The following is a 15,354-nucleotide window of genomic DNA, read 5'->3' as shown; positions in this document are numbered from 1 at the left end:
CCTATCCCAGCTGGACCCAGGACACCACTATCCTGCTTTCTCATTCACACCTTCCTCCCTAGCCACCTACTAATTAAAACATTCCTATGAGAAGTTATAATAATCTCCTTTAATTATAAAATAGGCTTGATTTGCTGACAAGGTCTAGATCTCTAATTGCACAGCTGTCTCCTTACTGTTACACACTAGCTCAAGATCTTATATTGCATGCTGTTTGACAATCAACACTGGGATTACAGGCAATTTCTAAAAACCTGGATCTTCACCTTAGGAAATAACCCCAATCAATGCATTAAGTCCCACACCTATGACTGTGCACACTGAGGGCCTGTCTAGACTTACACTCTTCCTAAAATATTCCTTGTCAGAAGAGTCTTTAAATAGCTCTTGTCAGCTGAAGGCTTCAGGTACCATCTTTGTACAGAAAATGGGACCTGAAAACAGACACCTGTTAATGCCATATGGACGAGGCATAACAGTCAGGTTAACTTTGCTACTGCCTCACATTTCAGACAGAAATATCAAAGCTGTACATTTAGGATTCAGGAGACATTTTGACCTTTCAGTGGCAGTACAACTGGAACAGGAAGTTCCATGTCAAGACAGCTACCAACAAGACACAGGGCTGGGAATTTATGTCTAAGTCCCAATCCTTTAAATGTAGTACAAGCACAGCTTGTCTTGGCCTTTGTATTTATGACTGGAAACAGCAATATAAATCTCACCTTGGCGTCTTGCTCCATGCTTGTAAAGTGTTGAGAGTAATCCTTCTGGGCTGGTTTACTTTAGTGCTCTGGCTGGCTGGCTGGCTAGTTTTCCTCTCGTCTGAGGATGAGACTGGAACATTTTTTATGCCAACAGGTGTGGAAGGCAAGTCTTTACCAGCAGCTGTGGGTGTTCTAGGTTGCAGGGTGGGAGTGCTGGGATCAGTGGCCCTACTGGGAGGAGTCCCCTCAGTCAGCCTAGAGCCTGGGGAAATTACTTTGTGTGACTGGCTCTTTTTCACTTTCTTCTCTGTTGTACCAGAAGTCCTGACATTTATCTGTGGCTTCTCCTTCAATGGTATTCCAAGTTCATCCTTCTCAAAGGTAACAAATGAACAGTATCCATCCGTGGAAGAAATAGCAAGAAAGGCTCCATCGCTGGACCTAATTGTGATTTATTTTTTTCCATTACAAAGAAAGGTCAGAACTTTTCTTCAACTCTCACCCCTCCATCTGTAACACATGCTGTACCTGTCTTTTCCCCCTCCCTTCCCCAAGTACATGTATACATTTAAATAAAAGTGCAGGCAAGTGAAAGACAACCACTCCAAATGAACAGAAGATCTTAAATTCTAGCTTTCACATCTGATTTAATCTCTCTGGTATTGTCTGTGATCACCTCTAATATTCATGCAAGCATTTGAGCTGGCATGAAGTATGGTTCAATTGAAGATATACAAGTTCACCCACAGTTTCTGAAATATCACTGAACTCTCCTCATTTAGACCAGCAGAGCAGTTCAAGCTCTTTGGCTGTGCTCCTTCTCCTAAGTAGAAGCAATGCTCAGAATCACCGTGGTGCTCACCTGAATGGGCCCTCTGTGCTCATTTCACCAAGTAATGTCTAACACTTAACTTGACTTTCTACTCTCTTCCACTCCCTTCTGCTGGCACACAATGGTTTTCACAGTGTCTGACTACAAATTATAACTTCTGAAAAACATGCCTCCATGTGGTCCTCAGCTCAGGTATACTGGCTAGAAAGGCATGAGAGAAGAAGCCTTGTCAAGCAGAGGGGTGTATCCTGATTTCAAGATTTGGGCTTAATTTGCAGCTCCAGTTCTGAGCTCCCCACATCAAGCTCCCCACTCCCCGCATCAAGTGAGACAAATTACTTCATCCTATACATGAAGAATCACTAAGCAGAATTGTGCAAATAGAGCAGAATTTGGCCAGGATACAGACACCTGAACTCAGTGAGATGATTTTCAAAAGCTCTGAACAACTTCATTATTACTACTTACACTGCCTGAACAACGAATACTTTCCATGGGCACCCAGTACATTAGGTTTCATAAAAACTTTCATCTGCTTGTCCTCAGGGTGCTTGCACCTTGTTTCTCAACCGATAAAAGAATTATAATTCTCCAGTTCGCAACACAAAAAAGAGGTGGCTTAATGTTCAGCCACTGCAATGACAGTGACTACGTGCGTCATAAACAAAACACAAAAACAAAGCAAGACACAAGACATGCAGAACTTCAGCATGTAAAAAGGACATTTCCACCACAACAAATCTCAAAACTGTAACAATTACCTACCATGAAATGTCACTCAGGGTGTGATAATGTATGTTAGAAACATAACCAAAGGGGAAGGACTGCTCAGTATCATAAAAAAGCACAGAATCTTCTGAAGCAACAGCAAACACCAATCGATAGGGCAGATTAAATAGAGCAGGAGCTGATTTCTGACTGATTTCATCTAGAATGCAAAGGAATTAAGACATTGAGAATTCTCTCTTGTATTCATTGCAAGGTAGTAACTGCACTAGCTTAGTCATGAATCTAAATAAAGATTTCATTATTAATCAGTATCAAGACAATGGCTGAGAAGACAGCACTTCTATAAAATGTGAAATTTAATGTCGAGCACTAACATTTCTGTTGCCTGAAGTTTTCCTTCTTGTCTTAGCCTAAGACAGAGAAATTGACAGAAGCTTTGTCCATCTGGATTGCTATTATTTTTCTTTGCAAAGTTTGTCATATTTTCCAGCTGAAATTTTTCAGCACATGCATTTTAGTACATATGTCCAAATAAACATACCTTAGGATATAGTGTAAATCAAGGTCACGACAAATTTGCACCACCACACTATATTCTGTATGACTTGGTCAAAACAACGGATTTAGCTCTATTTGTGTTATCCTGAGTTCAGCTCCTAGCTAGTCTTATCACTGCAAAATTAGTTCTTTGTAAGGGCAGATTATTCCATCTTCCACTGGAAGCTTTTTTCCTCTCCTTTCATTCTACACTGTGGCGCCCCCAAATTAGTGGTATCTGAGTTTTTATGCTTTTGAAAAATGCTATGCTAGCTAGCTAGCTAGCTGCTTTCAGAAATTCCCAGTATACAGAGCTCCCATTCAGCTCTGCAATGATTATGGAAGCTATGCACTGAAACAGACAGGTCATTAACATAATGTAAGGTACTCGCATCTGTAGATTTTTAGACTAACACAGACTTTCGTTTTTCTGGGTGTATGTTGCAGAAACTAAACACTGAGTTTAGAAGAGCTACAGAGACCAACAGTAGACATTCATATCCTTACTTTGCAACACACCATTACAATGGATATAATGATTATGATGAAAATACAGAACACAACAGGTAACCTGTAAATCCTGTAAGGAATACTACAAACTGACCCTCTAAAGAAAGGAGCAAAGCTCTGCCTTTCCACCAGAGTAAGACCAGTCTTGTTAAAAAATAAACACTCCTTGACCCACTCGGTTCACAATAAGGCTGGATTTCAGTCTCCAGGTAAGTCCTCATGCAACTTCATACAATCCTTTCCCCACCTCAGAACTCCTGTTCTGGCCTGTAACACCAGGACTGCTTCCTTGAATAAACAGCAATGGTTGTTGCAAACTACACCAACTCCCTGGTGCTTCTGTGATGTGGGTAGTTGAGACGAACAGAAAATATTTCACTGGGTCGCTCCTTTAGTGCTAAGCCAAGTTATTTACTTTTACTCACACAAAATGGTTAAAAGCTAAAGAAAAATATTAAACAGTGTTTCTGTAGCCTAAGAGGCCAAGTAAGAACATTTATCCACTATATCAAAAGCTACTCACAAGTTACTTAAGGTGAATTCAGGGTCTTAGAATCAGGAAACAGCTTCTAAGATGTGGTACAACACTATCTTAACGGAATGTTAAAAGGCTAGGGCATAAAGTAGTAAACAGACACATTAACTTTTTCACATATTTGCTGTAAAATCATACTCCCTGAAGGATTTACAGTACCTTTATTAAAGGCGCGTCTCAACTCAAAGTAGACTGGGCAGCAGCGAACAGCAAGGGTTGCCTTTCCAGGACATGGCAGGTGACCCACAGGCCTTTTATAAAGAATCAGTATTTCAAAAAACAGCATTTCTTTTTTGTTGTTGTTGTTTTAATAAAAAGATATTTTGATCTTATTAAATTCTACCTTTTAAGATTGTTTCTGGAGAAAACATATGTGGTGTTTGTTACATTTTCTCCTGATTCAACACAGCCAGCTGCAAAAATAAAGGTTAAAACATTACTCATCAACCCAAAAAGGCACTGAGTACACACTTTATGTCCATAAAAATTCTGCTTCTCAGGAATTAGGCTTGTCAGTTGGGCAAGAGCTGTGCAACCTTAACACAACTTGAAAAGGCATCCCAAATATTTATTTAGTGCTGTTTTTGTTTCCCTTATATACTTCCCCCTCAAAGCTTCTTTTTGATGTTGCCAGACATCTATAAAAGCAGCACTTACAGGGGCAAACTGATCCCCTCCTTGCAGTGTTATTTTTACTATGGCTGCAGAATGTTCTTAAAGGATACAAAGAGAGACCAGTCAAAAGAAACCACTCATTATTCTTCATTTCTATTTTAACAGAGCTGTACTGTTGCAATTTACACGTTTCAGTTCAGAAAAATGCCATAAATATTATTTTTACCACAGGAGAAAGTTGATGTTCTAGACTGATAATGGAAGAGTACTGTAGAGTTTCTTATTTTCTTCAATAGGAAGAATGAGGAATGGCATAATTAAGATAAATAAGCACCCCCTAGCAGTTGGAAAGCAATCTTGATCCACATTCAAACTAGAGAATAATAGATACAATGCAAGTTATAGTACATGTTCTCACATACCTGGAGTGAGTAAATAGGAGCCATCAGGAGTAAAACTGAGCCTGCGGAAAAATGACTTCATGCTGTCATCATGAAACATCCGATAGCTCCTAGCCTGTAACATTGAAAATATGATTGTGTAAAGTGCCAGGAACGTGTCAGATGGAATTCAAGGGAGAAAAACCATCCAGTTGTACAACCCAACCTGATGGAACTTTTAAAATAAAAGATAAATGTTTTAAAAAACATGGCTCCTTCAAAATCACTTTCTGCTGTGCTATAAATTCTTCACAGCTAAGAAAAATAGTCCTTGATCCCTCTGCAGCTACTAATCAAAACACTCCAAGAGCAGTCACATTAGACCAGTAATCAAAAAACAGTAATAACCCAGAGAACATTATTTAACAGTCAATGTAAAAGCCTGTTCCTTGGGCATTTAATTTTAAGTCTAGAATTGGAGGTTTAAAGAGAACTTCTATAATGGCAGAACACCCTCTCTCAGGCCTGTTCTTTAGTCTATATGAAACTGTTACAAATGTTTTCACAAAAAAAAGAAAAGGAATAGAAGGAATTAAAAATGTTATAGCAAGCTTGCAGCTGTTATTTTACTATCACTTAGAGCTGTTTGGGGGAAAAAAGCTCTTTGTTTTCCATCTTAGGGCTACAGAGAATTTCCTAAATTTTTCCTAATTCATATTTTTCCTAAAAATCAGACTACTTTTTTGAAAATTTCAGGCTGCAGACTTAAAACATTGCTGTATATTATCCATTAATAAACTTACAGATACTGACAGACATGTTGGAATTCTTCCTCTTAAGTATTCACTATGCACACTATTTATTCCACGCTATTTTTAACGTTTACAATCACAGACATTGTGTTACTACTTTAATCAGCTGAGCTTGCAAGTGTTCTTTCTCAGTCATTTCTGTAATGCTCAAGGAAACCTGAAGTGGTCTCTATTTACAAAATGCAAAGGTGAGATAGGGACAAAAGTACCTGATACATGGATTACCTGAATGGAAAACACTTGCCCCTTTGGTTTTATGGAACAGAACAACTCCTATAAAATAGCATCCAGTGCATTCTCCAATACCATTACTAGTAGAACAATGTACCTCTCCTTCAGCTCCTGATCCAGATGGCATCTTGGTAACATTGAATGCCACACGCTTGGTTTGTGTGTTGTATACCCGCAGGACCCTACATGGCAGAGAGGACAGTTAGCTGAAGTTAGCTTCCTTTCACCCCAAGTTTCACAGAGCACTACAGCACCTCACTTCTCAGTCAGGACTGCCAAATATAAATGACAACTGTACATTAATTATAACTCTGTTCATGAAACACCACTGGGTGGACGTGTTTCGAAGGCTAAATAACCAATGAATCACTAACAATTATTTGACTCAATAAGGTTTCTAAAGTACCTTCATATGAATTCATGGAGGAATGAGGGAATTAGTGGACAATGAACAGCCATGCCATTCCCACCTGTGCCAGGTAGCCAGTATGCTCCTGTGGAGTGGGAACTCACCTCAAAGACAATTAGCTACGTCTCTATGCTTCAGTTTCCTTTGGAATAAGTGAAAACTGGCGTACATCTCTGTACAAAATGTTGGAACTCCCCTGACTTCATCTCACTGAAGCAGCAGGTAGTCTAGGCAAATCCAACTGCTCGTCCCACCGTTCCCTCCTTTTCTGCCAGCTCTGGCCTTCAGTGAGTTATGTTGGCTTGTTAGGCTGGCAGAAAACCAATGTAACACAAAAACCAGATAGCTTTTTGCTGATTTAATGGGCTGAAACAGCTCCACAAAGAGTCCTGGACAGAGCTAGGAAGAGAAAATAGAAGGCAAGGCTGTGGCAGACAGCTCGAGACAGCTGTGGAACTACTGGCTCTGGATGTCGCACAGCTAAGCTGGTCTGCCAAAAGAGGGAAGAGGTCTCCCAACTCCAGGCTGGTGAGTGCCCAGCCCTGGTAACTGGCCTGGCTCCTGTTAGACTCCTGCTGAGCCAATGCTATTAACTAACCTTGCAGAGAAGTGTCTGAAACTTGAGGGGGTGGGAGATTTTCCCTCTTCAGATTAGTTCATGCCCTCGCTTGCGACTTCACTCCAAGAAAAACTTGTGCATCACTCTATTTCACTGCTGTTCATTTTAATAAAGGCACACAAATGTCATACAACTGATTATCAGAAGGCAGAGGCTCATAACAACCTAGTCACCATTAACTTACCATTTTTCTGAGCCTATTGCAAATCTTAAATCAAAAATACTTTTCCACTATTAGAGCAATTTTCTTTGCAGTGGGTGCCAGATGACATGCATTTATTAGCCAGCTGCAAACCCTTCAGAGCAGCACACATGCCCTAAACAGTTTAAGCTCAACTCAAAGTTCTGACAAGGGACAAGTTTATGAAGTGTGTGTGTTTTGCTTTTCCAATGACATCACTTACAAAACTGTTAGTGATGGAGGGAGCAAGAGGGCAAAAGAAAGATATCAGTGAAAAAACATTTTAACTGATTTTTTTAATCTGTTTATATCTTTCTGTAAAACAACAAGGATGAACTTATTACCTCTTTAACAACCAGAGAATGCAGCACTTTCTTAAGATGTATTTAGTTTCTCTAATGACCAACACCATGAAAACTTATTTCCTGAAGAAAAATTTCCACACAAGTTTATGTAAGCTTATCTGCTGCTTAGAGAGGACACTCAAACTTCAGGAATCATGTACCACAAGCAAAAGATTAACTGAAGTATCATTTTAATTTCACATCAACCGTTTTAAAGAACAATCTGAAAAAAAAATAAAAGTCACATTTATCCCATGCACTTGCTTTCAATTCATCCTCAAGTAAGAAAGAACACTAAGGTAAAACACAGACCAACAGCTCACCTATCACAACTCAGAGTTGCAATGTACTGGCCTAGAGGATCCCAGGTTATTCCTTGGACATAACTCTTGTGTTCATTTAATATTGAAACCTTCTGCCCTGAAATTACAAACAGTTTCCAGATTCTAAATTCAAATGTGTTTTAAAACATTTCTTCATTTCAGAAATAAGACAAAACATTTCAAAATAATTTTAAAAACACACTAACTGTTAACTTGATGGTACCTGATAAGAATATCGGAAATAGTTGCTTTATTTCTAGAATCTTTACAAGTACAGTAAACTGTGACATGCCAATTTATGGCTTGTTCTCTACAAACTAACTCAGTTAAGCAGCTTGGTTTATTTAGGCATTAAACATGCAAGATGTTTCAAAATCAGAAGTATAAAAACCTTTGTGATTTAGAAAACTTTCTTCAGGCTGTTCAACAGCTAGCTGAATTTGGCCGAACACTGAGCCAGAAATTCCAGCGCTAAAACATAACTATCAGCTGGGGTTAGATAGCCAGGCTCCCGCATCTAAGGCTCTATAAACTCACCTACTCTGCTGACCAGGCAGTGAAAAAAAATATACTACACACATGCTGACTAATGCCTACACCTGGGCAGCTTTCAGAAACAATTCTACAGCAGGGCTAACTCATGTTCTTCCACAGCTTGCTCTGTCATGAAGATGTCTCAAAGGCATCAATCAGCTCCCTGACCCCACTGATGTTCCACTGTTGAATGCCTCAGATCCAAACCATTGTGATGAGGTAGTTACACATAATCTCATCAAACAGTTTTGTTTTCAATACCAGGGACAGAGGTTTTTCTTCTATTAGAATAGTGTTGCTTTGTTGCGAAGAAATGCTACAAGCTGACAAGCTTCAAACACAATAGTTCTGCAAAAAGATTACAAACAGGGTTGAGGCCATGCTGCGTAACACCAAAAGTCCTTCTGTTGCAGTATTCTGTCTCAGACAGCGGCCAACAACAGATGCCAGAATGCAAGAACAGAGGAAACATGTAATGGCATCTCTACAGGATACCCTATAAGTTGCCAACAGTTTGTACCTCAAGGCCTTCTTAAGCCACTGGTGTTCTCTTTGTACTAAATAGACCGATGGATTTTCACTAATTATTTCCTTCCACTCATTTTTTAAAAAAAATACTCAATCTTTTAACCTGGGTATTACTGGAAGTTAACCTTGAAACTCTTTCTTTCAATGCACCTACAACTTCAATGACAAAGCCTACGTTTTCCAGTAACGGGTTCTTACTTCCAACTCAGTAGTTGTCTCTCTGCCTAGAAGACATAAAATGCCTTCCATGGCATTAACTGCATGCTAAAGGAAAGCAGCGAGAATGGAAAACATTACATAGAAGTGACATATCAGCTTAAGAGGCCATCCAGCTTTTTTTAATAACAAGTCTAATAGATATGTCCCTTTAGAGTTGTTACAAGCAGTCCAAGATGCAAGAGACATTTGGTCACAATGCGCCTACACATACTTATGCTCTGAGCACAGACACTCTTAATTGAACATTCATGTATTTATGGTAAAGACTTTTGGAAAGAAGTATATTTGACACTTTGGATGTGAGAGACATTAAGCACCCAAACCAAGAACACAAAAAATGTCAGCAGTAGAACACTCGTATTTTCATGTGTGTGTGCACTGGACAATTAACCCAGATTCTACTTTATATTTCTTAACTATACACTAAATATGAAAAATGTGAGATAAAAGATTAACTTTAGAGAAAGTTAAGTATTTCCACATTCAATTTAAAGTGGTAGTAATGATTACACTGCTAATAAGAAAACATTAAGCCACTGTGAAGCAACCTAAGCTAGCTGGTTACTACCAGAACTTCTATAGATGGGCCTTTCTTGGAGAATACGAGCAATCCCACTGCAGTGCAATGAGCACGAGTAGAAGTATTTTGCTGAATGGAGCCTGCACGTGTCACACCTTGCAAAACAAAGCCTGCATCCTATACTCGCTTCCCATTTTTAACCTAGGTAGTTAGTTACCTGCTACCAGTCAAGCTTTGTTTGTTTGCATGTGGGGTGGAGTAAGTAATACACAAGCTTCTTGTGCAAGGAGTTTGGGAGGAAAAAAACATTAAGTTTACTTTCTGAATACTCTAATGTGAAGAGACTACTTATGTGCAAATTTTGCTGGCCTGAGGGTATCTTTATATGCTGGTCTATCTGCCTCACAATTCCAGAAGTCTAGCAATTAAGTTCTCTCACGAAAAGAGATGCTTTCAACTCTTTTGGGAAGTACCATGAGACACTTCCATCAGGATTGGAGCTGCAAATGACAAACATAGCATTTACCTTTATTGACATCCCACATTATAGCTGTGTTATCTACAGAAGCAGATGCCATGTAATTTCCATCTGACGTCCAACAAATATCATACACATCTTCTAAGTGGCCTCTAGAAGTCAGAAGAGAAATTATTAATTTAAAAGTTAACAGCTACATGTAAAAATTAGTTTTGTACATTTTTATTCAAAAAAAAAATCAGAAGCAAATAAAGTATAATTGAAATAAAATGAACAATATGACTCTTAGCTTTTAAAAACACTTACACATGCAGAAGGCAGTAGAACATTTTAGAACTGCACATCCTACTTCTACCCAAAATAAGCCTCCCCTTTCTACAGTTTTTTCATCAGTAATTAAAACACTGCATTTGAAGCAATTTATGAATTTGTACATAGAGTTCTGCAAATGAAAGTTTCTAGGATTTGTACAAAGAGAAAATAAAACACTACACCAAAGTAATTAGGAAGTGTCACTATTCAAGAAACCTTTCCTGCATATCTATGCGTTTCATAAAAGCAGTAAACAAACATGCATACTCAGCAGAACCACATGAAACTCAAAATTAAGGTTGATTCAGATACAGTTGAACAAACATTGCAAGATATTCAGAACCACCTAGAAGGGCTCCATCAAAAACAATTTTTATTGCTGATCAGCTAATACTTACTTAGTCTTAGCAGGCACAGTGCGTGTATTTCATTAACCACTGTACACTTGAAACAAATGCTGTACAAAATGAACCAGTTGAAAAAGATGGGTCAAACCTCACAGCTACCATCTGCCAAAATTGCATGGATCTTTTAATATACTGATGCTTTTTGCTTTAATAATGGTCAAAATTTCCACTATAAAGCTAGTAAATAAAACTTCACATTTACTTTATATATCTCTGTGCTAAGCTTTAAGTGACTGTAAATTTCAGGAACCAATTTCAGAGCACGTCAGTTATGTCACATAAATGCCAAATCTTCTGCTTTAAAAGATGTAGGTTGTCACTGTATCAAAAAAATGTTAAAAGACAATAAAAGGATGAATATCAGAGCAAGCAAATTTTAGACAGCATTGAAGTTCAACATAAACTGAAGACTCTGCCAGATGATAAAAGCCACCGGGGAATCAAAAACACTAACAGAAAACACACTCATAAAATATTAAGCTACCTTAAAGTTTTAACAACTGTCCAGTTCTCCTTGTTGAGCTGAGCTTCATCCTCATCCTGAAAAACTAATGGTTCCGATTCTTTGCTATCATTCAGCTTCCACAGTAAAATAACAGCGTCTGTAGAAGAAATCATATGAAGTTTCCTTCTTTCCCACTCACTGTTTTGTTAATGCACTGCATTTAGTTCAACATTACAATTATCTCACATAAGACACACGAAAAGCAGTTCTTCTTTTGTGGTAGGGAAGGGAAAGTGCTGGACTGCTTTACATTCCAGTGTGAGCTACTGATTTTAATCAACGAATTTTATTATTATTTATCTAAAAAAAACCCCCAAAATTTCTAGGTGTAAGATGAGAGGTTAAGTGCTTAGCTTTCAATCTGCTTTTGATTAGAGCTGGCTATGGTTCTCCACTTCGGGCTTTTGAAAAATCTTCTACTAAGACTGATAACACTCAGCTGTCTCAGAGAGCACACGTCTATCTAATGCTGTCCTTGCTGTGACTGAAGAACCCACGTGGCCCTGGACAGACAAGCCTAAATTTACAAATTCTGACACAGGTTCTCAGTATGACACTAGGTAATCCATTCAACCTCCATGTCTGGGAAATGGGGACAGTAATTACTTTTTATCTGGAAAACAGCCTCTCAGACACACAGTCAGTGAGAAGTTACATAGGAAATGCATGACATTAATTTACTAATTATAATCAGAGGGTATATGAGAGTCTAAAGCTGGAAGTGTTAGAGGGGTAGGAGCAAGTTCCTGTACTGGGTTTGGGTTTTTTCCCCCCTTCACTCACCAGATGCATAAACACAGCTTCTTTATATAAGCTTCATTACACATTATTACTCACCATCTCCTCCAGATGCTAGAATCTCACCACTCGGAGAGAAGCGCACAACATTTACTGCTTTGGTATGGCGGGCAAGGTTGGACAAGAATTCCACAATTGCTTTTCCATCTGGTCCTTTTTCAACTTTCCATATCTAGTTACAAAAGCATGACAGACAGTTTTCAGCAATAAGATGTAATATACATGCACCACTGCAGTAATCCACAATTCATTCTGAACTTATTATCTGAAACTTTCAGGGCTAAAGCTGCACTGGCACCACAAATTTTCCCTCTATGAGCTACAGCTATGTACTGGCTTTATGTGGCAAGGTTTTGGTAGCTGGGATGGGGGGAAATCTTCAGGGGTGGCTTCTGTGACAAGATACCAAGAGCTGCCCCCATGTAGGACAGAGACAGTTCTAGCGGCTCCAAGACTGTTTCACCACTGGCACCTCTGTGATAACACATTTTAAAAAAGGATAAAAAACACTGCAGAGCAGCTGTGAGAGAAGAGTAAGAAAAAACAGGAGAAACAGCCCTGCAGACACCGAGGCCAGTGCAGAAGGAGGGCAGGAGGTCCTCCAGGCGCCAGAGCAGAGGTTCCCCTGCAGCCCATGGCGCAGCCCATGGTGAGGCAGCTGTGCCCCTGCAGCCGTGAAGGGTAACAGGGGGAGCAGAGATACACCTGCAGCCCCTGGAGGACCCCACACCAGAGCAGGTGGATGTGCCCTGAAGGCAGCTGCAGCCTGTTGAGACCCCACACTGGAGCAGGCTCTCGGAAGTAGCTGTGGCCTGTGAAGAGGAGCCCAGGCTGGAGCAGGTTTTCTGATAGGAACTGTGACCCCATGGGGGACCCATGCTGGAGCAGTCTGTGCCTGAAGGACTGCACCCCGTGGAAGGGACCCACACTGGAGCAGTTCATGAAGAACTGCAGCTTGTGGGAAGGACTCACATTGGAGAAGCTTGTGAAGGACCGGATCCCATGGGATGAACCCCACACTGCAGGAGGGGAAGAAAGTGAGGAGGAAGGAGCGGTAGAGACAATGTGTGATGAACTGACCACAGCCCCCATTCTCCAATCACCTGCACCACGGGCAGAGAGGAGGAAGAGAAATCAGGAGTGAAGTTGAGCCTGGGAGGGAGGGGTGGGGGGAAGGTGTTTTTAGCTTTGTTCTTACTTCTCACTATCCTACTCTATTATTATTTGGCAGTGAAATAAATTAAAATATTTCTCTAAGCTGTTTGACCCATGACAGTAATTAGTCCTTGTCCCTGACCTTATCTTGACCTATGAGCTTTTCCATTGTATTTTCTCCCTGTCTTCTTGAGGAGGGAGAGTAATAGAGCAGTGTAGTGGGCACCTGGTGGCCAGCCAAGGTCAACCCACCCCAAACTGTAATTATTTGCAGTATTTTTTTTTTAATCTGATGAAATATATTATTATTGAGTATTTCCAATAATTTATAAAAAAATGCAATCAAATACATGACATCATTCTCTCCACTCATTGACAACATCTAGCTTCACAGGGATTCAATAAATACAACAATTCACTAATACGGAATTACAGTATCTTGTTAATGAATCCATCAACCACAAATAGTAAGTCTGAAAACAAACCTGCTTACTACAGGAGAAAAAAACCAACATATTAGCTCACTTCAGACGCCTGAGCAAGTTGAAGAGTTTTGCAGTATACCCTGAAGGTCAATGGATTTACCAGTTTAAAATATGATATGAGCAAGAATGAATGTTGAGCTGTTGGAGCGGGTCCAGAGGAGAGCCACAAAGATGGTCAGAGGGCTGGAGCACCTCCCCTGTGAGGACAGGCTGAGAGAGTTGGGGTTGTTCAGCCTGGAGAAGAGAAGGCTCCAGGGAGACCTTATAACAGTCTTAAAGGGGGCCTACGGGAGAGATAGGGAGGGACTTTTTACAAGGGCATGTAGCAACAGGATAAGGGCTAATGGACTTAAACTGGAAAAGGGCAGATTTAGACTAGATATAAGGAAGAAATTCTTTCCTGTGAGGATGGTGAGACACTGGAACAGGTTGCCCAGAGAAGCTGTGGATGCCCCATCCCTGGAGGTGTTCAAGGCCAGGCTGGATGAGGCTTTGGGCAACCTGGTCTAGTGGAGGGTGTCCCTGCCCATGGCAGGAGGGTTGGAACTTGATGATCTCTAAGGTCCCCTCCAACCCAAACCATTCTATGATTTTATGGTTCAGCCAGTGCACTCAGCTTCCCAAAGCTTTCCAACTAGGGCTAGCACTTTCAGAGAAACCAAGAGACCACTGAATAATGGGGACAGTCTCCACACACATTATTCTTAATTTCCTGATTTTGCAAAGGGGAGTATTACAGCCACATCTTTTGCGGCTTGTGCTATTCAACATTTTCACAAGTGATTCTCAAAAGGATGAGCAACTGATTAACAAAGTTTGCTAACACCAACACGAAATTACTTAGGAGAGTTGCATATGAAGCTGAGTAAAAACGGGTGTAGAAAGATCTCATACTGCTGAGTGACTACGTATAAAATGGCAGCTAAAATTTGAGTCTGATGAACATAAAGAGTTGTTTCTCATTAACCCACGTGACTGTGCCCTAAATTAGCAGTTACTACTCAGGAATATCACCCAGCAGTCAGTGCAGGTCCTTTTTTAAAAATAACAGTTCACCACTCAGCAGCAGAACTCAAGGACAATATACAAGGGGAGCAGTCATTCTGTATATAGCTGTACAGTCTCACACTGTTTCCCTAAACCATCCACCACCGGTATCATGTACTGGCCAATAATGCCATACCTTGGCTAACAAGCCATTTCATGCTCTGCACATGCTACAAAACCAAAACAAACAGGTTTGAAACTTACACGAACCGCTGTGTCCACACCTGCTGAGGCCAGTCGATTGATCCTCCCATCAGCTCCATGTTGGAAATCCAAGCTGTAAACAGGCTCCTTATTATGCCACGCTATTTCACAAGTGATGACCTTCATATCTGTTGAAGAAAACGGCAAATTTTGGATAAATTCTAGTTTCTTATGACCAAGGCAATCAAAGTGCAGATTTTACAAGCAAGGCAGAGAGATCCCGTGACAACTTCACTGCAGAAACTGATGAAAGGAGGGTTTAAGGAAGGCCGCTGTGATTTATTACGGGTACAGCTACTGCCTGGGCGCTGCGCGGGAAGGGTAACAACCCCCTGTCTGTCAGGGGAATGAAACCGTGTGACAGGAGCGCAGGGCAGGGTGACAGCACCCAGCAAACC

The 15,354-nt window shown here is 40.3% G+C and overlaps 1 protein-coding gene across 1 annotated transcript; it reads right to left on the bottom strand.

Moving 5' to 3' along the window:
* Window positions 1–725: 725 nt before the first annotated feature.
* Window positions 726–15,082, bottom strand: CHAF1B (chromatin assembly factor 1, subunit B (p60); the record flags this gene model as incomplete). The annotated part of the gene is made up of 11 exons (XM_010077104.1): window positions 14,957–15,082; window positions 12,105–12,237; window positions 11,247–11,364; window positions 10,092–10,195; window positions 7,765–7,861; window positions 5,986–6,070; window positions 4,888–4,981; window positions 4,194–4,263; window positions 4,010–4,101; window positions 2,305–2,467; window positions 726–1,148 (listed from the first exon to the last, which is right to left on the bottom strand). Coding segments are annotated over exons 1-11 (1,505 nt in total), but the record flags the coding sequence as incomplete, so codon positions are not given.
* Window positions 15,083–15,354: the final 272 nt, after the last annotated feature.

This window comes from Pterocles gutturalis, unplaced genomic scaffold (assembly GCF_000699245.1).
Source record: "Pterocles gutturalis isolate BGI_N339 unplaced genomic scaffold, ASM69924v1 scaffold20613, whole genome shotgun sequence".
Classification (NCBI taxonomy): Eukaryota; Metazoa; Chordata; class Aves; order Pterocliformes; family Pteroclidae; genus Pterocles; species Pterocles gutturalis.
The sequence above is the reverse complement of the archived record's forward strand: the minus strand, read 5'-3'. Positions and strand labels throughout refer to the sequence as shown.